We start from the raw sequence: 23,700 nt of genomic DNA, 5'->3' as shown, positions 1-23,700 counted from the left end.
ATATATATATATATATATATATATATATATATATATACACTCATGCACACATTCACAAGAATATTTGTTCTTAATTATTCTTTCCAACGACTATAGTTACCAATTTTCCTTTAAGGTCTTTTATAATCGTATAGGACCTTAAAAGAGAAAAGATTCAATTTCAAGTGGATCGATTGAAATTCTATATAGGATTGAAGGACAAATCGAACGTTCCTTATAGTACAACTACATTTCATTTATTTCGTTATTAACATTTCTATCCGATGTTTCTTCATTCGACTATACGATCAGATAAAACTCACTTTCTTTCAATCGTCCAATAGATGATCAGACAAAAAGTAATCACATCTTTGTACGCTGTATTCGCTTACCTGCTTGAAAAGGCATAGCTTGGACTCGAGACGTCTCACCGTACTGTTGTCTCGTCGTACTGACGATAGCTAGGGCGGGAAAATTTCGAATATTATATAACATCAAGTATCATTATGTAATATCATCGTCGGAAACTAGCGAATTACTCTGTACGTAATTTATATTCCCTTTATTTTCTTATTACGAGAGAATGGGATTGTTTGTTTTTCAAGAATTTACGCACATAGGTATGGAATGGAACAAAAATAAAATTTAAATTTGTACAACGAACACGTTTTAACTAATTTTCGAATCAAATTTTCAATATATTTTCGTTATGCAGTTTTGTCACATATTTTCGTCATATATCCGAAAAAATTCGTTTTAATTCATAATAATATGTTCGTAAAATCGAACTCTACATTTCCTATTCACTTTGACGATTTTTCGAAAAAAAAGAAAAGAGAAAGAGAAAAGAAAGAAAGACGAAGAAAATCCTTGAAACTGCTGCATACTTGAAGCTCTTGAAATTCTCTTTTAAGAGCAATCGAGCTTGAAATGTTATAGAAGTTGAGCTAGTTCAAAAGTCAAGGGACCATGAACATTCTGAAATCGTCTTTAAAAATGTCCTTTAAAATCTATCAATTATGTCATAGCTCGACTCCTCAAATTTCCCAGTGATCTCATGACAAAAAACGATTATTTCCAATATTTCCTACGTCAGCAATTTTTGCGATAATTTATTCTCGCAATTTATATGATATCCTGCGATAAATTCCGATTAGTATAAATCGTATTTGAAGCGTACATCTGATTTAAATAATAAAATTTTTTCCGGGGAGATTGCTACTCGTAATAAATAATATCAATATCGATTTTGTATTTTGTTTCGATATATATTATCTTTGTATGTTATTACCTTTCAGTTTGATTATCTAACAATAATACATACCATGATTGATATTCCTTCATTGTTTCATGAAATATGTCCGTTTCAAATAAGCTATATGATTGAAAAGTTGTTGAAATGTATACACATATATTATACATATATAAATGGAATGAGAAAATAATGTAGGAAATTTTTTAGATAAGAAAATGTAGGAAAAGAAAAAACAAAAATAAAAAGTGTATCTATATTTTTCTATCAATTTTAATATCGTATCTTTTTCGTTCAGGTAACCTGCATAAAATGCATAATAACCAGCCCACACATTGGCAACATTACTCACAATTAGTTGGATAATAATCGCAAAAACTCTCGAATCTCCTCAAAACGTAAATACAATACGAACATAGTTATATTATTAATTGGAACGCAGGTTTATAAATTACTTCTTTTCCGTTAATAACTAAATTAGAAATTAAAATGATATGTACAAACTGTAGTATCACACACCCGCAGTTTTTTACTTTCTTATACTGTACAACAAATACGTATATAAATATCTGGCTATACACGTGCCCTACTAAATGCACCGGAATATATCCAACGAGTTAATACAAAAAAAGATAATTGATTAGGTCCCTTAGCGATAATTATTGACGTTTTACGTATACTTTTTATTGATTATGTCAACTTTTTTCGCCATTAATTTTGTTCCGAGTTGATTTACATTATTATCATAGAATTATCTTGAGAAAAGCGTAGAAATTCTTTTCGAATTATTAGTAGGGCGATATGATCAATAAGATAAAGTTATTTATTTATTATATCGAATAGCGTAGAATATCGCATAATACGTATATATGAACTGATGTGATCTATATTTAAATATCGAATAATCATAAAACGATAGATCGTTTTATAGAAAAATAGAATAAACTTACTCGCAAAGAGGAAAGATTTTTCCACAGTCGTTTCGCTGTTACTCTCGTATACTTTTACGCTTAACAAAAGAAAGAAAGAAAAAAAGAAAAAACATTCACGCGTAAATTAATGTAATCTATTGTCTATCAAAAACATACATTTTTACGTAAACCTTCATGGAAAAACAGAAAAATCGATTTGACAAGAAAATACAACAAAATCTACGCTATGTGCCACGATTATCGAGAGAATTTTCAAAATAAACAAAGGAAATTTTACTTGCTATAAAATATTTAAAGTACTCGTTATATAAGTTGGTCGATAAATCTTAAGTACAATTCGTTTACAACGTAAAAGCATTTCTTCGAACATTGTATACATATATGCATATGCTTGGGTGTACGTCTGTGTGTGTGTGTGTGTGTGTGTGTGCGCGCGCGCGTGCGCGAGGAGGAGGCCCGTATAATAACAAAACAATATACTTTCATAACATGCGATATATGTATATAAAAGAGACAATATCAAAAAACACATAAAACTGAAGATCCATACAACGTCGAGGCAGTCACGCGCAAAAAAATGAAACAACGAATACCGAGGTTAAAGCTTAAGTACATACACAAAACTACATAAACTTTCATATAAACACGAGATCACAGTCCCGAAAGATACGTTCGAATCTACCGGAGACTTATACTTGAACGTTCAAAACGTAAATCTTCTTCGGAATATTCCCCAGAGAAGCAAATAGAATGGGGCAAATACTCCTCAAGGTATCGAAATCTCTTCTGTCCCTTATCCTCCTTCAGCTTTACTCGAAAGTTCAATATCCTCGATAACGATGAAAAAATAAGATGGTGCAGTAACCGAAAAAACTTTTTTCAGTTTTTTATCTCCGATAAAAAAAAAAAAAGAAACAAAAAGAAATAAAAAAAACTTTATTTAGCTCTCGCCTATTTTAGATTACTATTCAACAGCTGTGTATTCGCATTATTGGCAGCTATACGTTGCTGTTCCTTTTTCAGCTTCTGCTTCTTCCTCTTGTTACGTTTGTGGAAGCAAAATAGTACGAGAAAGACGATAACGATAAAGCAGGCAACGCAGCAAACTACAATGATCCATATATTGCGTGCCTTTTTAGTTTGAATTTGTATCCTCAGGATATTCGTACATTCATCGTAAGTCGTTAAAGTTTCGTTGCTAAAGGTAACGTTTCCACAACGCTCAAATGCCGCAGGAGTGCAATTGTACTCTGGTTTAAAGATAATCTTGCGTAATTTCAACCATCTCCGCATGGTAACGCATTCGCAGTTGTCCTCTTCGAGATTGAGTGGATTCTTCGAGGCATCAAGAACCTCTAAGTAACAGAAACGAGCCAGCTCCTTCGTTGTAATTTTACTGATCATGTTTTCGGAAACGTTAAGGTTTAGAAGCGTTGGTAAGTATCCCATTTCTGGCAGCTTTGTTAGTTTGTTACGATGAAGTTGGAGAAAATTAAGGGGTGAGGTAACTTCGGTCTGAAAGACGGAGTTACCAAATTTATTCACGGCTAGATAGACCCTACGTAGGTAGGGAAGCTGAAACAGATTCTTCGGAAGATTGTCGCAACCGTTCTTCGTCAGGTCAAGGACTTCAAGATAATATTGTTGAGCAAACGCGGACTCCTCGATGTTTTGAATAAAATTGTCGCCGAGATAAATATAGAGCAGCTTCGTGTATGACGAAAAACTGTCGTTGTGGAGATCTCGGATTCTACTGAAGGACGCGTCAAGAACCTGTTGAATGAAAGAGAAAAAGGAAAAAGATTATTTTTCTTAATTAATTTATCATTAATCATAATTATTTGCACGAATCGGATATATTACTTCAATGATAGATAAAAAAGTGAAGAAAATAACGATTCTCATTTGTATTAATGGCAAAATATAAGAATTTAATGATCAATGCAGATCACAATACCTTATTTAACATACAACATTAATTGTATCTCTCTAAAATCGTATCACTATTTTAAAAGATTTAAGAAAATTATAGTATTGCGTTGTCTTATCATAGAATATTCATGTTTTAGGATATCTCACCTGTATATTCGAATTTAAATCACGAGGAATTTCCTCCAACTTTGGATCGGAGCATTTAACCTGTAGCATCGAATAGGCCTTGCTGTATCGGCAATGAACTTTAGACTCCTGTTGATTTGCGTATCCCATAGACGTGGATCCAAGAATTAATACGTCAGATGCAGTGGTCATGGTTAGACCAACCACAAAAATATTGAGAACGAAGAATGTCATATCTGTAAAATAGAGAGAATTTCACTTATGAAAGTTATTAACGTTTAAGTAAATTGTTTTTCTCCTAATATACTTTTCACGTTTCTTTGGAATACAGCTAATATAATATCGAAAATTAATAAAACAAATAAAGCAGTAAGCGTTTATAATTATTAGGTTTCGTATCGATTCGTGAGGACCAAATATTTATTAAAAATATAGACGATGATAAAGATTTAAGAAATGTCTAAGCATTTGTCTTATAACGAGTAAGTATTGCGCATTCTAATTAACAACAGAAGCAACGATGAGAATATAATGTACAAAGGAAAAGAAAAGATGGAACAAAAGAGAAAAAAGATAGAACACGCAAGGAGGGAAAGATTTTAAACTAGACTATTTTCCAAGCACTAATCTTAGGTAATCTAAGTGTAGGAAGAAACGCGTATTGGAAGTTGTAAGTATGTAAGACTGTTTTCTTCTTTACAAAGGTAATACAGTGGTACTTAAAGAAAATGTTAGCGAACAAGAAAGAGAAAAGAGAGGTAGGCAAAGCAAGGTTGATAGCAATGTTGATGGTTGTGTTGGTCTTGCTTTACCGCCGTTCGAGAAGAAGCTTTGTTGGAAGCTGCATACAGAGAGAAATGGGAAAAGCAACTGCAAAACTTTTAGAAATAGTATAAAGAAACGAAAAAAAAAAATTTTCGGCGGATCCAAAGATAGCGGATCCAAAAATAAACACACGCGAGCGTACATATGAAACCTAGTTAGTTAACAAAATCTGTTTTCACAAGGGATACAAAGTTATTCTGAAATTGATTAAGTAGATTTATTTCCGAATTTGTCTCGATTTTTCCGTTAATGTCATTTGACTTATGTAAAATTACTTTTTATAAAATGAAATACAAGCTCTGCTAAATGAGAAAAACTTGCAATAAAAAAAGAAAACAAAAAAGAAGAATTAAGTAAACAACCAATCGAAAAACGATTTGATTCAATTAGAAACTTTAACTGCAATTCCATGCGAGTATCGATTTCAAGGGATCTACTTTAGTTATTTAAAACTTTCAATTTTGCCTATATCTCCTCCTCGACTCGGATATAAAATAATGGCTTAGAAAAAAAAAACGAACGTAGACTAGTAAAAATCACTCCAATACTTCAACATCTAAGAGTAAATCCGACTGAATGAGAGACTACGGCAAAAATAAAAAACTTCACGAACTCGAGAAAAAACTCCGGATAAAGGTGTTGAAGTTTCGTATCCTTGTCTCCAAAAATCTGAGATAACCTCATAAAAAATTTTCATGGGTCACTGTAAGTATTTTATAAAATGGATGAAAAGACATAGATTAATAATCCAACTATTATTTGACAATTTAAAAGGAATGTTTCGAGGCTACTTAGTGTAATATATATAATGCAATAAACAAGACATTTCAATCAAATTTCGCTAAGTAAAACGAGATCTGGATCCGAGAACTGGATCGGATATCCATAAACTCATTTCGTATTCAAGATGGAATTCATTATTATTTTGTTTTTTGTCACAATCCTATCTGATTAAGAAAATAGTTCCACGAGCGAATAAATATTCGTGAACTCGTTATCTGAAGAAGAAATCAAATGGTTTTCTAGCTCGTTACTTTTCATCGAAATCGAAAAGAACCATTTACCTCGTTATCACATTGCATGATGACAAGAAAAAGTATTTCTGAAGAAATGATGTTCCTACGATAATACTGATAGTGCATGACGAAGCAAGGGGAATAGTGATCATCGTTTCGATGAAAGTGAAATAAGGTCGATATCAACGGAACACATTTCAGTCTCATCGAAAACACGTTAAGCGACTTTTTATCGATTCCTACATAGTTTTGTCATCTTCTTATCAGATTCCTAGCATTTTCAAAAACTTAGACTTCGGATGAAGTTCGATACAAATAGCTTGTCGAAAATTTAATTAAATATAGTTTCTTAAAATCGTATAAGAACAAAAAAATATTTTACATAAATTCATTGAGAATATTTGTCATTGTTAAATTCTTAAAAAAAAAAAAAATATTGATCGAAATTTTCTATAAAGGTACTTACATAATAAAGTAAGTATTGAATAAAGTGAAATAAAAATAGTAAAATGTACAGAGGCATGAATTGACTTCGAGTTTGGTGCAAACGAAAAAGGAAGCAAATGCAATCTCAAATAAAAGAACCATTTATCGAGTAAGCATCGAACAATAACAACAACAACGACGGCGACAACGACGGCGACGACGATGGTGTAGACGAAATTGGACAAATACCTTTTATTCATCAATAAAATTCGAGAGAGAAAGAGAGAGAGAAGTAAACGACTATTTGTTGGACAAAAGTCGACCCACATTGAATAACGGAAAAAGCGTCTGGGCGACACGCCGAGATGGGAAAGTATTGCCAACACGGTGACAAGCTGGAAAAGAGTTTGTCAAGCGACCTGATAAACTACTGTCGAAAGGCTGACAGACGCGGATGAAAAAATAGAAAAGTGTCACGAGTATAGTCTTCGAGCGATTTCACGGAAGTGGAAGCGGTATAGTAAGTGATGAGAAAGAGTGTGATAGAAAAAGGAGAAAAGAGTGAGTGAGTAAGTGAGTGAGAGAGAAAGAAAGAGAGTGAGAGAAAGAGAGAGAGAGAGAGAGAGAGAGAGAGAGAGAAAGAGAGAGAGAGATAAATAGAGAGTAGGGCAAGGGAACAAGAAAGGTCAGTTTTGTTGGATAAGAAATACGGAAAAGATCTAGAATCATAAAAAGCGAATAACTCAAGAGAAAAAAATTATAAAATTTTTAAATAAAAAACGTTCGGTGACATCGTTTTCTCTTCATATTTGTTCTTTGATTTTCACTATCAGTTATTTATAAAAGGAAAGTTTTTATAAAAGGAAATTCGAAAACTCCCGTATCATCGTTTATCACTTTCTTTGTAATGTAATACTGTATTCGATTTAAATGTCTATTCACGAATGGTCCAAGTAATTGATTATTGACGACCGCTTATAAGCGCTTCTGTAACTTATTGGATAATAAAAGTCAATATATATCATAATTTCTCGCATATATCTAGTCATGCTTGCGAGATTTTATCTTCAGAACTTTCAAACGATCGAAGTAAACTCGTTACTTAGGATTTAACAAACACAAGAAATAACCTTACATAATACTAAGGGAAACGAGTAAGTATTTGCTTAAATACAGAAAGTGAGAAACACGTTAAAGAACCAATTTTAAAAGGGAGATAAGAAAAAAAAGATTTGTTATATCTTACGAGTATTTTAAATAAGCTAGCAAACAATTTCTACAAAGTAAAATGATCAATGTGAATGATTTTCGTATTTAGAAGCAAAACAAAAAAATAATAAAAGGAATCCATTCGAGCGCAACCAAGTGTGCATTTTATTATATTAGTTATATTAACATGGAGATAATCATTCGAACGTGCATTTTACTTTCAATGAATAGGAAATAATGCATCGATCAACATATCTATGACTTGTTCTCGGATAGCAATAGGATCTAACGTTACAGTGACATTGATTTTTCTTACAGTTGCATAATAATTAGCTATCACATTCACAAAGATCGAATGATCGAAGCAATATATAAATCTATAGGTATATACGTATACATTACGATGAACGTAAGAGTAAAAAGAAAAAAAATAGAGAGAGAGCTTGAAAAGATCAGATCGATCTTTTTATATAAATTCGAATTAAAAATAATTAAAATACCCAAAAGCTCAATATAAACATCGATCTTAAAAGCAAACGATCTTATTAACGTCCTTCAATATTACAAAATTTTGTATGAAAAAGAAAAATGTTTAAGTGTGTTACATTCCAAATAAACCGCAGATATCTCTCATTTCGCTTATTACAAGTGAACGGAATAAGAAAATTTGAGAAATTTCAATTACAATGTCGGTCTCGTATTGAAGATGAAAGATCGAAGAAGAAACGGACATGGCTCTTGGTTCTTCTCATGTCCTCACAGACGATAGATAGATAGGGAAAGAAAGTGAGAGAGAGAGAGAGAAAGAGAGAGAGAGAGAGAGAAAGAGAGAGAGAAAAGGAGAGAGTAAAGACGGATAGAAATAATGTGGAAACGACTAAATATTATTTTAACGGCCGATTTATAGAGTAAGCCTGTCAGTTCGACGAGAACCAAACATTGTTGCTCAACTATTCGCGCTTCTGTTGCCGTCGTCCTCTCCTTGTGAAAACTCGCTCTGGTGGCGTAAACAATTCGTTCCTTGACACGAAACAGAGAGAGGGAGAGAAGGAGAAAGGAAGAGAGGAGAGAGAGAAAGAGAGAGAGAATAATATCGTTATAAAGCTTCAGCTCAAATGAATAGTTTTGTTAATTTTGTACATTATTTATTTCGCATATCTAATGACTCAACATCTACGATGATATAATGTACTATATATATATATATATATATATATATATATATATATACATACACATACACTCACGCCCGAGATGAATTCTCAATCGTTAGATCGTTTTAATTTACAATTTTTAAATGAACATTCCAGAATATTCCATTTAAAAATCACATATCATCGTCGAATTTCAATTCAACAAATATTTGTTCACTTTCGCGTACATTACTCCAAAACTTCAAGATAGCTCATCGTGGCCATTTAAATCTAAAAGGAACGGAGATTCTCCGAGGTTTCTACACTCTAGAATAGAATGACTAATTTCTACAAGCTAATGGATCCTCGTTTTAATATCTCTTCACTAAACGAATGTGTCTCGAAATATAGAATCGTTCGTATTTACTTAAATGGCGATTTAAAACGAGATTCGGGACATCGAATAGGAAAAATGGTTTCATCTTGTAACTTGGTAGACGCGAATTCACGAAATGAAGGACGTGGCTTGAGAATAAACTAAATGTCTCGAGGGTATATGTTCGAGCGAAAAAGATTCTACAAACAGGCAAACAGGAGTGTATGTATTGCAAACCTAAACGCACGAATAATTGTAACGTAAGCTATCGATCGTCGGGTCGAAAGCGAACTAACGAAATTAGGTGCACAAGATAGATACCAGAAACTCGTTCGATATCTCCAATACTATCTATCTCTCTTTCTCATGTTAAAGAGAAATAAAGAGAGAAAGAGACCGACGGGAATGACTTTTACGTGCCGACACGGCGAAACCAGCGAGTTAGTCTACGTGACATTTATGGTAACGCGTGCCGCTACGTAAAACCTTCAACCATCAAACATACTTTTCAGTTATAATTATAGATTTTACAGGAATTGCACGACTTTGACTTATTCAGATCGATGAAATTACGCGAAAATACATGAAAATTCAAAAAAACTTGTTTTATTAAATCGAAAGTAAGAAATAGAAAATACATTTGAAAATATTCAAATTGAATACTCGAAAAGAATGATAATACATTATTTTGGAAGAATTGTCTGAGGTATCAATTTACGAATAAACAATTACAATAATGATCAACTCGTCATTTTTCAATCAATCGAATCGATTTAATGCGCTAAGTATATGATAAAAAATATTTCAGGAGGATCACGAGGATAGAAATGCATTCGATGAAATATAGGTTGCTCGAAAATGATGCAAATAATCTTTTATATAATGTCTTCTCGATTAGGTTCGAGACTCCAATATCTCCGCATGATTGAGCGTTAACTATGTGTCTAATAATCGTGCATGTTAGTCCATGCGATTATTACGTTCGCTTCTCATTTCACTTCGTATTTTTATATCCATTTTGAGAAACGAACACATAGTAAGACTTTGAAATCGCGATCTCGGAAACAATCTTGATCCTTGGACTAATTCAATCCTACGAAGAAGTAAAGAATATTAGGTCAAGAAGAAGAGATTAACTTCGAAGGACGATATTGGCTCACGTGATCATGGCCTAAATTTAGATAAACTATACGAAAAATTACAGTCATAAAGACACGAACACGAAAACGAACAAGAAAGCATTCAAAATTCACCAAAGCGAACATAGAAAAAGATTATGACCGAAAAGCGGAGCGAAACTCTGTAGTCGAGTTCATAAAGATGGAGGAGAAAGAGGAGGAACTACAAACCGAACGACGAGCGACGAATTCGCACGAACGATTCTCTCTGCATTTCTGTGTGTATATGCAAAAGATAAAAATATTGATAGTAGTGTTAGTAGTGCTGCTAGTGGTTTTACGCATCACTGCTCGGCCGAATACACGTATTCCATTTACCTGGGTATTTTTTCTTTAAAAAAAAAAAAAACAAAAACGAAAAAAAAGAAGAAGAAAGAAAAATTTACTTTACTCGCCAACCTCATGACTGTCGACTTTTTAAAACTTCCTTAAAAAACAAATTGCGAGTTCTTTGGAAAAAAAGAAGATAGAAGAAAAAGTATCTAACCGAAAGTTCCGCCCTTCTTTTCACGCGTCAAGCTTATTAATAAACGCTAATTAGTAATACATTTTAACGTCGGATTAACAGGTGTTCGCCTCCGCCAGTGATGTCGTTACTGTTTGTCCTCGAAGCGTATTTCGCATTTAAAAATAATGCACCGACGCGACAAGCACGCGCGAACGAGCAACCGAGTACGATGCAGCAAGTCTACAGTAGACGTCATCATCGTAATCGTCCTCGTATTTTGCTGTTACAGCAGCCAAGTTGAAGCCGAGCTTCACGTGCATACCACGAGCCAACACTACGTGAGAAAAAATGTTCATCTTCGAAAGATTCATGCAAAATAAAGCGACACCCTAACCCATATCACGATAGTAAAGATGTATGTGTGTATATATATGTGTGCGTGTTATATATATCGTCCTTTCAGAATATATAATCTTTATTTCTCCGAAAAGGATTTTTCTTTTTTCTAACTTTAATCAAAATCAAAGATCTTTCTCGTTTAGTGCAGTAGAGACTTATTGAATATTCGTCATTCGATATAATCGAAATAAAATGTAGATCACAAAAGATTCTCGCTGACAATTAGAAAAGAAAATTTTTCTTTTTTTTTTTTGTTTCTCATGAATATTCATAGTTCGACATATGTTGATCTATTTCTTTCAAGAAAGGGAAATAATCTTTGAAAATCATGAATGTTTCGAGATTCCATTCAGACTGCGTTTCGATCATTTTAGTGAAAGTATCAGAACCAAGTACTTCGTCATCAGGGTCATGATTACCATTGAAGCGTCACAGTTGTTGGAGGACGTCACAGTTGATTGTGACGACACGAACAATACCGATTGGCGATTTAATTACTTTCTAACGCTCGTGAGATTTACATTCACATGTACTATTGTACTCTTTTGTTCTACTGTGAACCCAAAGAGAATGGAGTAAAATAGTTGCAGTTTTCTGTGTATGGTAAACTTTTACTTTCGCAGCATCCAAGCACGTTAAAGTTCATTTCACATCTCTTGTAACGAATTATTAGGTAAAGTGATCCTTTTGTTATTTATAAATTGTGTCTTTCATTCTATCCTTCTTTCTCTTCAATTTTTATAAGAACAAATCTATTCCTTTGAAGTAATTCGACACGACTCGTCTCAGAAATTTTTTTTCTCAACTATGTTCTGCCATCTAGCGATGATGCTTTTTACAGCTAAATGCAGTGAGAACGAAGCCTTAGATAAGGTGCATGCAACAGCGGTTCTCAAGCAATCTGACAGTCTTCGACCATCTCGTAAAGAGATGCGAATAAAAAAGCGTACTCGACGTAGCTTTAATATTGAAAGTTAAACTCCGCTTTTTCCTTCTTATAAGAATTTTATTTTTTCTGAATTCGCTTTTAACAAAGTAAAAAATAAAAGAAAAATCTATGTGAATCCACTTTTATCCAATTTAATCCAAAAATATTTTGTAAAAAAATTACCTTCAAGATATTTAGATCATTCAGGATTAATTACAGGGAAAGATTAAAATAAAAAAAAAAGGGAGAGAAAGAGTGAGAGAGAGAGAGAGAGAGAGAGAGAGAAAGAGAAAGAGAGAGAGAGAGAGAGAGAGAGAGAGAGAGAGAGAAAGAGAAAGAGAGAGAGAGAGAGAGAGAGAAAGAGAGAAAAAGCGAGAGAGAGAGAGAGAGACAAAGGGAAAATAAAAAAATGTGATTTTTCTTTTCGCTCTACTATATATTGCGTTTTGGATCATTGACAAATTGAAGTGTTATAAAAAGCGAAAAGCGAAAAAGCAAGCAAAAGAAGCAATCAGGAACGTACTTTTTACAAGCAAACGAGCGCGTGAAAGTTAGCAGCCAATCGGGAAACAAGAATACGCAATGTGCCATACTTTTGTTCTACTCTGTCGTATAGGTAATCGATTTTGCCCTCTGATTGAAACGTCCGCTTTTGATCAAAGCAACTAATCTCTGCCATACGCGATTTCATTGTTCTAAATATTTCCCTTCGAAAATATACATACTTTCACCTTTATCATACATACTTCGTTCAATACTTTTATCCTAAACCATTTTCTTATACAATAATAGTAGTTTCTGAAAAGACTAATATTTCTTATTCGAATTTCTCTTCATTCGGTATCGTTGTAATACTCATCATAAGTTTTTCGAACTGTTTATATCGAATCGAAAGCGATAATCTGGATGATCATATTAACTCATATAGAATAAGAAGAAATAGCAATGAAAAATATGGAGAAATGCAATTTTATTCCATATCTTTTTAATTATCTCTAAATACAAAAGATCTTATTTAAATTATTTTCATAATCATATATATATATATATATATATATATATATATATATATATATATATATAAAGTAAATCTTCAGACTATCATTGTGTTTAACTATAATCGTTTTCTTCGAAACATGAATTTTTATCAACATTCAAGGTAGCGATGAAGAAAAAAGTTCGTTTCGTGCCACCGGAATTTTCAGAAAACGTTTTCGACCCTTTTATACCGCATAACTCTTCTTCCTCTCTCTCTCTCTCTCTCTCTCTCTCTCTCTCTCTCTCTCTCTCTCTCTCTCTTGCTGCACGATCACTGGCTCGCTCTTGTTCAGCCCTTCGAGAGGGGCCGTCGAACAAAACTGCATTCACCGTGTGCGGAGGTCGTAAGTAATAAAAGGGATGCACGAGGTCTTTCTCGGTATTGATCGGCCCCTATTCTCTGACGTAAATAAATGTATGTAAAACGATGTACGTGATACGTAATTACGAGTAACGCCATCCGATTAACAATGTTTCATGCGTAATCCAAGAATTTATCTTAATTGGAATCTTTTGCGATTCGGTCAAAACCATGAAAAAATTAGGAAACGTCAAACCTCAAAATTACTTTGATTTAACGTTAAACGTTAGAGATGAGAAAATATCTTTGAATTTATATTGAACGAGTCATACAACTTGTTACAAGACATTTTATCTATATCTTTCGATAAGAGAAGCAACTTGTATCGATATCTGTGACAATACGTTTAAACTCCGAGTTATTGATTTTATTTATACCAAGGAATGATTTTTCAAATCGTTTAACATTGATTCTTTATTCTTTTTTACTGTATCGATCAAAAATAAATTATATAACTTATCCAGAGTAACATAAATCTTTCACGAACGAATAATGGGTTTTTCAAAGGTAACAATCGATTTTTTTTTTTATTTTTCTTCCACGTTTCGTATTTCACATTGCCCCTAGTGGCAATAGATTATCACTCATCAGCACACAAAGCAGGTGCGAGTTCGACCTTTCCAACTAACATATCATCGAAACATCTGTGCTTTGAACGGACAATCGGTATCACGTTATTGCACGGATACAAAGAGAAAAGCATCGGCTAGTAAATATTTATGTATGCTTCTCTATTGCTCGTTCTCTAACTCATTCCTTACTTCGATCACCTATATCGAATAAATTGAGCGTTGTGATTTTTCTGCCTGTAAAAGATCTAAACTTAGAAATATATATTATTTTTCCTTACTTTTCCACGAACTTTTATACCATCTCCTTTCGAAGTTTTATCGTCAGCAAAAGGAATGAGAGGATCCATGAAAGAGTCGCTGAGTTCGTTATCTTTTCATCTACGAGCCAACGAAAGAATCAGCTCAAAGTTTGGTACCCAGAATGCTCGGTTTTTACGTTTTGCAATCGAACTTCTCATAACTTTTGATAAAGAAAAAAAAAAACTAAAAATCAACGCTTTCTTTCTCTGAGTGATATCGACGATAGTTATACGTTTATTCGTAGCACGTTTCATCTTTCATCGGAGGAGGAATTATCGTAAACTGTATCGACGTATAAACCTCGAAAGTAGTGAGAAACGTGAATAAGAGAGAGTGAGAAAGAGAGAGAGAGAGAGAGAGAGAAAGGAAAAGACGTAAAAAGCAACATATGTGTATCAAGTTTTTATAAGTATCTTCGATCGTTCGTCATCCTTTGTGTTATTCGAATAATCAATTCACCCACTGTTTTTTCTTCTTTCCTTCGCGATGCGCGAAAGCAGTGAATAAAAGCATGAACTCGTTCCCCACTCGAATCGGCGTTTATTTAAAGAAAACTTTCAATACTCGAGAGAACCTGATCGACACTTAACGTTTCACAACAGAAGACAGGAAATACGTTCGAAGGAAGATTTGTACAATTCTTTCTTTTTCCATCATATTTTTTCTTTTTTTCCCTTTAATTGGGATAAATAAAAAGAATAAAGAAACAAAAGAATAATATATTTTACGTCGTTCATTATGACATAACGATTTGTCTTCGAGAATACAGACATAACATATTTAAGCATATATCATTTTCTTTTCATGTCTTATAAATATAATTGATAAGATTGCACCTATATATATAATAATGCGATTCTTGTATGATAACCATGTTTATACGCTTCGAACGGATTCTCTCTCTCTCTCTCTCTCTCTCTCTCTCTCTCTCTCTCTCTCTCTTTCTCTCTTTCTCTCTCCCTCTCCCTCTCTCTTTTTCTATCTGTCTTTCTCTCTCTCATAATTCTTTTTATTTGCGATTTTTATTCATTTGCTTAAGAATAAGCATGACCGTATACGTTCGAAAATTATTTACCTTAAGTTTCACTTAAATAACAAAGAGAATAACACGTTGGAACAAACCATAATATTTTGAAACTTGAAACTATTATATTCTTAGTCTTCGTAGAGAGAAGGCAGTCGTTTGAGAAAGTAAGATTTTTCGAGAATTTAAAAATTATATCCAGATTAAGTTTTTATTCTTGAAGAAAATAAAATACGAAAGATCATCGTAAATTCGCGAAAGAAATAAGATAGAACTTGTCTTCTTGTCACATCGTACACACACACATACATTACACAACTACACTACAAAAACTTAGTTTGTATAAGAGGATACACATTTATTCATCCTTGATAAAGGTAGCAACTGAGAACTCACAAAACAATAAAACGCGTCGAGGTAAGTCATTCAACTTTAGGATTAACGGTCTGACAGCGGAAAAAGAATTTATCTCTACGACCGATGAGTTTCTTCGAGCGAAACCAACAGACTTTTTTTGTGAAATCCTTAGAAACGAAGTTGTTCAACTACGATGACACGACGACGGCAGTTAGTTCCGTTGTTAATTACGAACTGCTAGGAGCTACCGTAGTGTGAAACTTCGCTTTCAAGAAACTTCTTCGACAGAAATTCGAAAAGTCCATCTCTTCTCTGAACATACATTCGAAAAAACCGGTTTTGCCTTTCCACAAGAGAGAGAGAGAGAGAGAGAGAGAGAGAGAGAGAGAGAGAGAAAGAGAGAGAGAGAGAGAGAGAGAGAGAAAGAAAGAGAGAGAGATAGAGAGAGAAAGAGAGAGAGAGAGAGAGAGAAAGAGAGAGAGAGAGAGAGAGAAAGAGAGAGAGAAAGAGAGAGAGAGAGAAAGAGAAAGAGAGAGAGAGAGAAAGAGAAAGAGAGAGAGAGAAATTCAATTACTCCTACTACTGTCGAAAGATTTCGACGATGAACAACTTCATTTTCCATTTTCGAATCTATCATACACGTCTCCTTACTTGCCTCTAATGCGATAACCTTAAGCCTTTGGGAACTGACAAGACAATATAATCGCCAGCCAAAGATAAGTTTTGTTCACGAGAAACACATTAGAAAGTCCTCGAAACACAAAGTTTCTCTCCTTTGTTTGCGCATTTTCTTACTATATATATACATAATAAACAAATACCGAAGTAGATCATAGAGAGAACAAAAAAGATATTGTTGGAAAAATAATATAAAAATTATTTTTAATCATTATTAACCATCAAAACGTGCTGGAATACGAATCATGCGATTAAGCTATAACACAGAGACGACTTTCATAAGAGGAGCACGAGGAAGAGTCGGCTAGCAATCCTGACACATGCGTCAGCAACAATGAAAGTGACAAAGGATTAAACAAAAAGAAACGTGATCGTAACTACTCTCTACAAATCTCGATTGTTCTGTCGTTCCTTCTGATACATCGGTTTTATAGTAAAAGAATTCACTACGAAGGAAAAAGAAAACAAAATAAACGAAAGATTGTTTATATTTTCTTACAACACATTATCGGCTTATCTCCAGATCGCACAAATTTCAAAGATTCCCTCTTTCTCTCCCTCCCCCCTCTTTCTCTCTTTCCATTGAAAAATGAATCTTTTCTGCGAAGTTGACTACGAGATGCTTATCGCGATTGTTAAATCGCGAAGTAAATTACGAATCACATCCTTTCACGGAAGAATTGCGTCACACCATTTCCAGATTGCAAAAGAATCAAGAATGATTCAAGAACAAGAATGCTGTCTTACCTATCTCGTTTATCATTAAATCCCTCGAAGGCGTTCTTAGTTATGAACAAAATAACACGTTTCAAAAGAGAACAAGAGAAAAAATGAGAGAAAAAGAGACACTAGAGAAGCGTTATTGCAAGAGAACGATGGAAACCGTTAAGTCGAATGCGTCGTCGTCCAGTTTCTCCTGCGGCGTAACAAGAGCGTCGCGACGCCGTTATTCATCGTTCCTTCTCGGAAACGCTCGCAGTAACTTGAAAAGAAATCCCTCTACTTCAAAAAGAAAGTGAGAGAGAAAGAGAGAGAAAGAGAGGTCTAAGAATGCACGTCACTCACGACCAATAAAGATGTTGATAATGAGACGAAGACGTAATACACCTTGCGAGATATGTAGGTGCGCACGCGTTCTTCTTTCTCTCTCACTCTCCCTTTGATCTACACATCTATCTATCTCTCCCTTTCTCTCTCTCTCTCTTTATTTCTTTTTCTCGAACTTTTCCACGAAAAAGAGAAACTCTCTTTTTCCCGCTCGAATGTCCTTCGTCCCTGCACGGATCGTTTCTTTCCCCTCTTCTCCTTCTTTTTCTTCTCCTTCTTTTTCCTCTGCTTCTCGACTTTCGATGGAACTCGAAGGTCTGCTTTTATTCTTTTTTCTTTCTTCCCTTCTCTCGGTCTTCTTTGAAAGATCGAGAATCGTTGAAGTCCTGACCGCACAGGAAACACGCTGGTCACGCTATCCACTGACGGGGTGGTAAAGTTCGTTGAAAACGAACGGTTTCGTGAACGAGTGAAAGAGAGAGAAATAATATACAGTGTAATGGAATAGAAAGAGAGAAAAGAAAACACGGTCACGAACGAATACACACATGCACACACAATAAATACACAGTATGCGGTAGCAATGGGAATAGCAAAAGCTGCCTACGGCAATGTGTACCGCACTCGACTACGTCGCGCGCTCGACTGCGGTCGGTCGGTTTGCTGAGACCGAATGTCGAAGACCACCTAGCAGAGTACGGAGCAGAGGAGCCTAGCAAGCAGAAGCAACGAGTCGATTACCCGCACGCTCCATCGTACGTCGAGACTCTTTTTCAAAGTCTCTCCTTACTTACACTCAGAAGATCCTGCTAACTCAACTGATTCTCTTATTCTTTTGGGATCACTCGAGATAACTCGGAATCATTTGAAACATCAGTTCGAACGATTTACTGTTACATGCATGTGGCAAGATTTAAAAAGAAATTCTTTCTTATTAAACCAATGTAAGACGTTTCACGTTAAAGAGTAGCATGATCTAGAAGAAAATTTTTTACTCTACGATTTTTTTTTTCTTTTTGAGAAAAATTTCGAATTTTTAAAGTTAATAAAAATGATTACCGAATGATCATATGAGAAATTCCATGATATTTTCAAATTGAGTAATCGTTCTAAATAACCAGGTATTTCTGCTCCACGTTATGCTCATAGCTAATTTAATGTGAATTGGATATTGTAGCTTTGATTAATTTATTAATATTTGTTGGTAATCCACAAGTGTTGAGACTTCTCATGTATATGGTATACATATATGATATACGGTAACATATAACTAATAACATATGTGCAATCATGCATTAAATAAATCATATATAACGGTCAGTTATAGATAAATTAATATCTTTTTTATTAAGGAAGATTACTTGATCCTAACCGTTTTATAAAGTTTATAGAGAAAACGATGCAGCTTTCTTGCATCCGAATTGTGTGCACGCGTGCTGTGTTAAAGCTTTACACGAGAATGAGCTTTGTCGAAAAAGGCAACATTTCTCAAACGGCAGATATTTCGAAAAAAAAAAGAAAAAGGAAAAAAAATTGTACTTTAAAAGCATCACCGCACGAGTACCATTGTTGAGCGCGTTAGATGCCTTGCGGAAACTAGGGCATAGATAACGCCGAAAATACAGGTACACATATAGTAAAGCGGCAGACTTAATTGTCTGTAGAAGATGGATTTGGATTTCTGCTTCAAATTCTCGGATCGATCGCTCCGAATTTACCACAAAATTATCGTCCCGTTCGTTTAAGTGAGTTCAATTTTTCAATCATTTTTTTTCATTGTTCAGTTTTATTTATAATTTATTACTCTATTTTATTGGAAAACAATCAAATATATTTATAAAAGTACTTATACATGAATTAATTTCACCGTTATATTTAGGTATTGTTAATAAATTCCATCGAAAGTTCAAATACTCTTAACACTGGATTTGGAATCGAAAGGATAAACAGAATAAACCTTTCACGAAATTAAGTCGATCGCCAGAATTGTTTTTGAGGCCGTTTAACGCCAAATCAGAATGTATTGTAAAGCAAAAATACAGGGGGATTAAAAATACACCGAATTCGAATTCACTGACCTGGCCGTCATCCGTAGTCAGCTGCACTGATTACAACTATACAGAAGAGGCTGTTTGAGGTAAAGGGGAAAAGAATGAAAGATAGAGTCAGCTAGAGAGATAGAGAGACGAAGAAGAGGAGAAACAAGGGCAGCGCATAACGCTCTTTTTCATGTTTAGATTCCTTTCAGTGGTGCTCAACGAAACTTGAAATGATCTTCCGAATTTCGAGCGACATCTAAAGTTATCTCATTTGTCCTCTCATTTGTCGAGAACTCTACTATTTTCCAAAATAATGACTGTCAAACATACTCATCTTATCATTCGTTTTGAAAAAAGTTAAATTTATATTTGCAAAGAAAAACGAAATCAATTTGCAATTTACAAATTAAAAACATATATTGAATATCACAATTATAATGATTCATGATAAATTTTAATTAAAAATTTTAATATTTCCGCATTGATTTTATCATATCAATCATTTATATAGAATAATAAGAAATATAATATAAGAAACAGACACATAAAATTGATAAAATAATAATTACAAAATATGTTAGAAATATATATGACAGTCACGGTCGATACACATTTTTCAAAATAAAGAACATTGTGGATTCGCAGGAAGGAGATGAGAAAAGACCTCAGATACAACGTGCAGAGGGCCAAACGTATGAATCGATAGTTCTCTCTTCCTAAAAGATCATACATTAAAGCGACGAAAAAAAGGATCTCTCTTACCCTAATGGGTTAAATATTCTCACTGCGCCATACTGCCTTAATTATTATTTAATGACATCCCTATCGCGTTCAATTCCACATATATTGCAGAAATCCCGCGAATCGACCGATACTAAGGACGACGTTTAAGAGAACAGTTTTAACAAACATGTGAAGAGAACCCGATGATGCATTTACACGAAGAAAAAAAATTGGATCGGCTTCGTATTTAATGTTATAGCATTATAAAATATCGAATCAATTCAATTTCCACACTCGCATCAATCTCGAAGCAAACGTCAAATTTATCCGTTCGAAATGAAAAGAAGAGAAATTAAAAAGTATACAGTATACCACATATAAACGTGTACATATGCGTATGTATGTGTTTTTACCTCCTCCCCCTTGTGCATGTATGTGAGTACATATGTGCAGACGAAAAATTGAAATTGAATTAATCGTAAAACTATTTGTCGAAGAACAAGCGGGATCCTTTTGTTATCCTAGGTTTACCCAAATTATATATCCCCTATTGTTATTAACGTTTTACCGGCGTCGAACGTTTTCAGTTGGAAAAAAGTGTAAGAAGAAAAAAAAAAGAAAATAAGAAAATATAGTCCACAGTGCTCTTTTCATACTCGTAGTTCAAAGGCCTGCCATTCGCCCCGTTCCTCGCACCATTGTAAGCTATCTGCATCTCTGCTTGGAGACTTCCGAGGGTTGAGAATCATAATGGCGCGAAAACAAAAGATTCCCTCGACAAGGGCACCTGGAACTTTTTCTTTAAGCGTTGGTCCACCGTACCTGCGTTGTATTTGAATTTTTGTCGGGCAACTGCGATACATCCTGCTCGATGTACATGCTCGATGAAAAAAATTTAAAGAAACAAAAGCAAGGCAGAGGTACGAAAAGGAGGAGGAGGAGAAGAAAGTCTTGAAAACTTATACAATTTTAAAAATTCTACTTGAAAAACTAATTAATACATATACATACACATATGTACTTACGTGTATCGACCTGAATGCATATACGGTTTACTAATGTAATTGTGTAAAAAGTTAAAAAATTACTATTCATTATATAATATTTTTTCACTATATTCCGATATACATATATCAAACGTATTTATATCTCGTTTTCTTTTAAACATAGTCACATAACACACAGTAGATACTCGTGTTCTCGACGCGAATGTTTTATCTAGTTTTTATTTTTAAACTCTGTAAAAATTTACATGCAGTTAATTGAACTTGGATACAAAAATATCTGCTACATATATAGATATACGTGTGTGTACACGAAGACTGTATTCAATCGTGTGTATAAAAACGCTCGGAAATATATATGTATGTGTACGCATTTAATATACATCTGTGAGATGTTCCATCCATATTTGCATGAACACACCTAAATTCCTCACCGAGAGTTCTTCAAAAGGATCAAAAATATAAGAGACATAGAAAATAAAAGACGTTGCATACGCAGAAGAAAATTTTTACCTCGATTATTTTATATTCGAAGTAACCCTTTAAAATTCCTCTATATATTTCTTTATCTCTCTCTTTTATCAAAAAAACTATCTTTCGAGATGTTAGTAAATATGTGCAAACAGCAAACAAAATTAATTTGTAAAAAAGGAAAAATGTTAAAATAGAAAATAATCAAAAATAGATTTCATAGAAGTCATAAATTCATCGATGATCATTTTATCAAAACAAAGAAAAACTTTTTATACGTTCATATATATTGATTGTACATATTTCATTTAATAAAAAATGAATGAGAAGAAAAGGAACGTTCTGCAGCGAACAATGTAACGAAATACACATAATTAAGTATATTACAGAGAAAACACAAACAGGCAAAAATTACATATAGGAAAAGAGAAAAAAGAATCCAAGAAACTACAAATTATTTTCTATAATATACAAGTGCAATAATTAATTCCGTTATGTTAGTTTCGTTATTACTTACGTATCAAAAGCAACGAATAAATCCTTTCAGGATTGTGATGAATAGGAAAGATAGGTGCAACTTGATAAGACAAAAACACACACATACGCAGCACACATACGGCACGTATTCGGGTAAATTTGAGACTAGCGATGTCGGGTTGCGATGGCGCAGTAGAAAATGATGGCCGGAAACTCAGTTTGAACCGATTCCCAACGGTAGAATTAACTTCAACTTCTATATCAAGTTGAGGTTCTATTCCAGATAGTATATTAACTTGAGACTTGTGCAAACTCGTCGTATATGAAAGTGTTGAATCTAATAACTTTAATTTAACGTATGCGATTTGTAGAGTCCTTTGATAACCCATCTACACGTATAAAAATCGAATAAAAATAACAAGAAATAAATTAACAAATATCAAGAAATTATAAATTTTTCATATTACACATGTGTCTATTAAATCGATAGGCATTTTAAATAACCTATTCGCAGTCATAAACATGGATAATAATATATATCCAAAAATTTCACGTTCTTCCATTCGTTTCTTTTTCTATTCTTGTAGTATCATATCAAACTATCAATATAAATTTACGATACTTACAGATAAAAACAGTTAGTCCTACTCGGTACATTGACTATGAACCACTTGAAAGATGTCGAAACGCACTAATGTAAATACGTAGATCTGTTCGAAGACAAATGAATAACAAAAGGAATCATTGAAACATTTCCTTTGATAAGCGAATAATATATGGTTTTCACATATATTAGCTATAACTAATTCGTATTAGTATCATAATACATTATTTAAGAAATGTTATTACGTTTGTTTTCTAAACATTATTAAGCTATTATAGGTATGATCCATTTGATAATTCTATATTCGATTCTGTACGCGATACATACGAGATTTAAAAAGAAATTTCTAAGTACTCGAAAAATGATCAAATGCAAGCACATGCTCCTTCTTTGCTCATTCTTTTTTCGTTTAATAGCAACAAATGACGTCAATTTCAAAAATAGTCTTACACGTGTGCTGCTGACAAATTTCTATCGTTACGATATCTGGTTACTATCATGAACTGCTTACTCGATTAACTCTCACAAATAACATCGTATATATTTTAACCTGCGAGAATAAAAAACTTGAAAGCAATATTTGACCCAATCTTGCTTCAAATAAAAATATACGAAAAAATGATAAGTACTAATGATTTTTTTTAAAAACATCCCTTTTTCAGGTATAAAAGAATTACATTTATTATTTTATTTGTGTGTTGGGTTTAAGTGAAAAGCATTATTTTATATTGTAAAGATTAGTAATATATTAATATTACAAAAGTAACTAACGTAGTAAAAAAATTGCACATGAGTATTTAAATTACTATATATTTTCATATAGTCTACCAATATTGTTTATTAACG

General features: G+C 33.5%; 1 protein-coding gene across 5 annotated transcripts; it reads right to left on the bottom strand.

The window, feature by feature from the left end:
- Nucleotides 1-1,473: 1,473 nt before the first annotated feature.
- On the bottom strand, nt 1,474-22,922 carry LOC124421939 (toll-like receptor 4). Of its 5 annotated transcripts, none has more exons than XM_046957674.1 (3): nt 22,877-22,922; nt 4,243-4,457; nt 1,474-3,936 (listed from the first exon to the last, which is right to left on the bottom strand). In XM_046957674.1, the coding sequence occupies exons 1-3, from the start codon at nt 22,905-22,907 to the stop codon at nt 3,115-3,117; spliced, it is 1,068 nt and encodes a 355-aa protein (XP_046813630.1). In that variant the 5' UTR covers nt 22,908-22,922; the 3' UTR covers nt 1,474-3,114. The 5 variants fall into 5 exon arrangements, with proteins under 5 accessions (XP_046813630.1, XP_046813628.1, XP_046813631.1 ...); XM_046957672.1 differs by lacking the exon at nt 22,877-22,922 and adding an exon at nt 22,291-22,762; XM_046957675.1 differs by lacking the exon at nt 22,877-22,922 and adding an exon at nt 17,237-18,171.
- Between the last annotated feature and the right edge of the window lie 778 nt (nt 22,923-23,700).

The sequence above is a fragment of the Vespa crabro genome, chromosome 2, assembly GCF_910589235.1.
Source record: "Vespa crabro chromosome 2, iyVesCrab1.2, whole genome shotgun sequence".
Classification (NCBI taxonomy): domain Eukaryota; kingdom Metazoa; phylum Arthropoda; class Insecta; order Hymenoptera; family Vespidae; genus Vespa; species Vespa crabro.
Note: the sequence above shows the minus strand (reverse complement) of the source record. Positions and strands in the feature narration are given on the sequence as shown.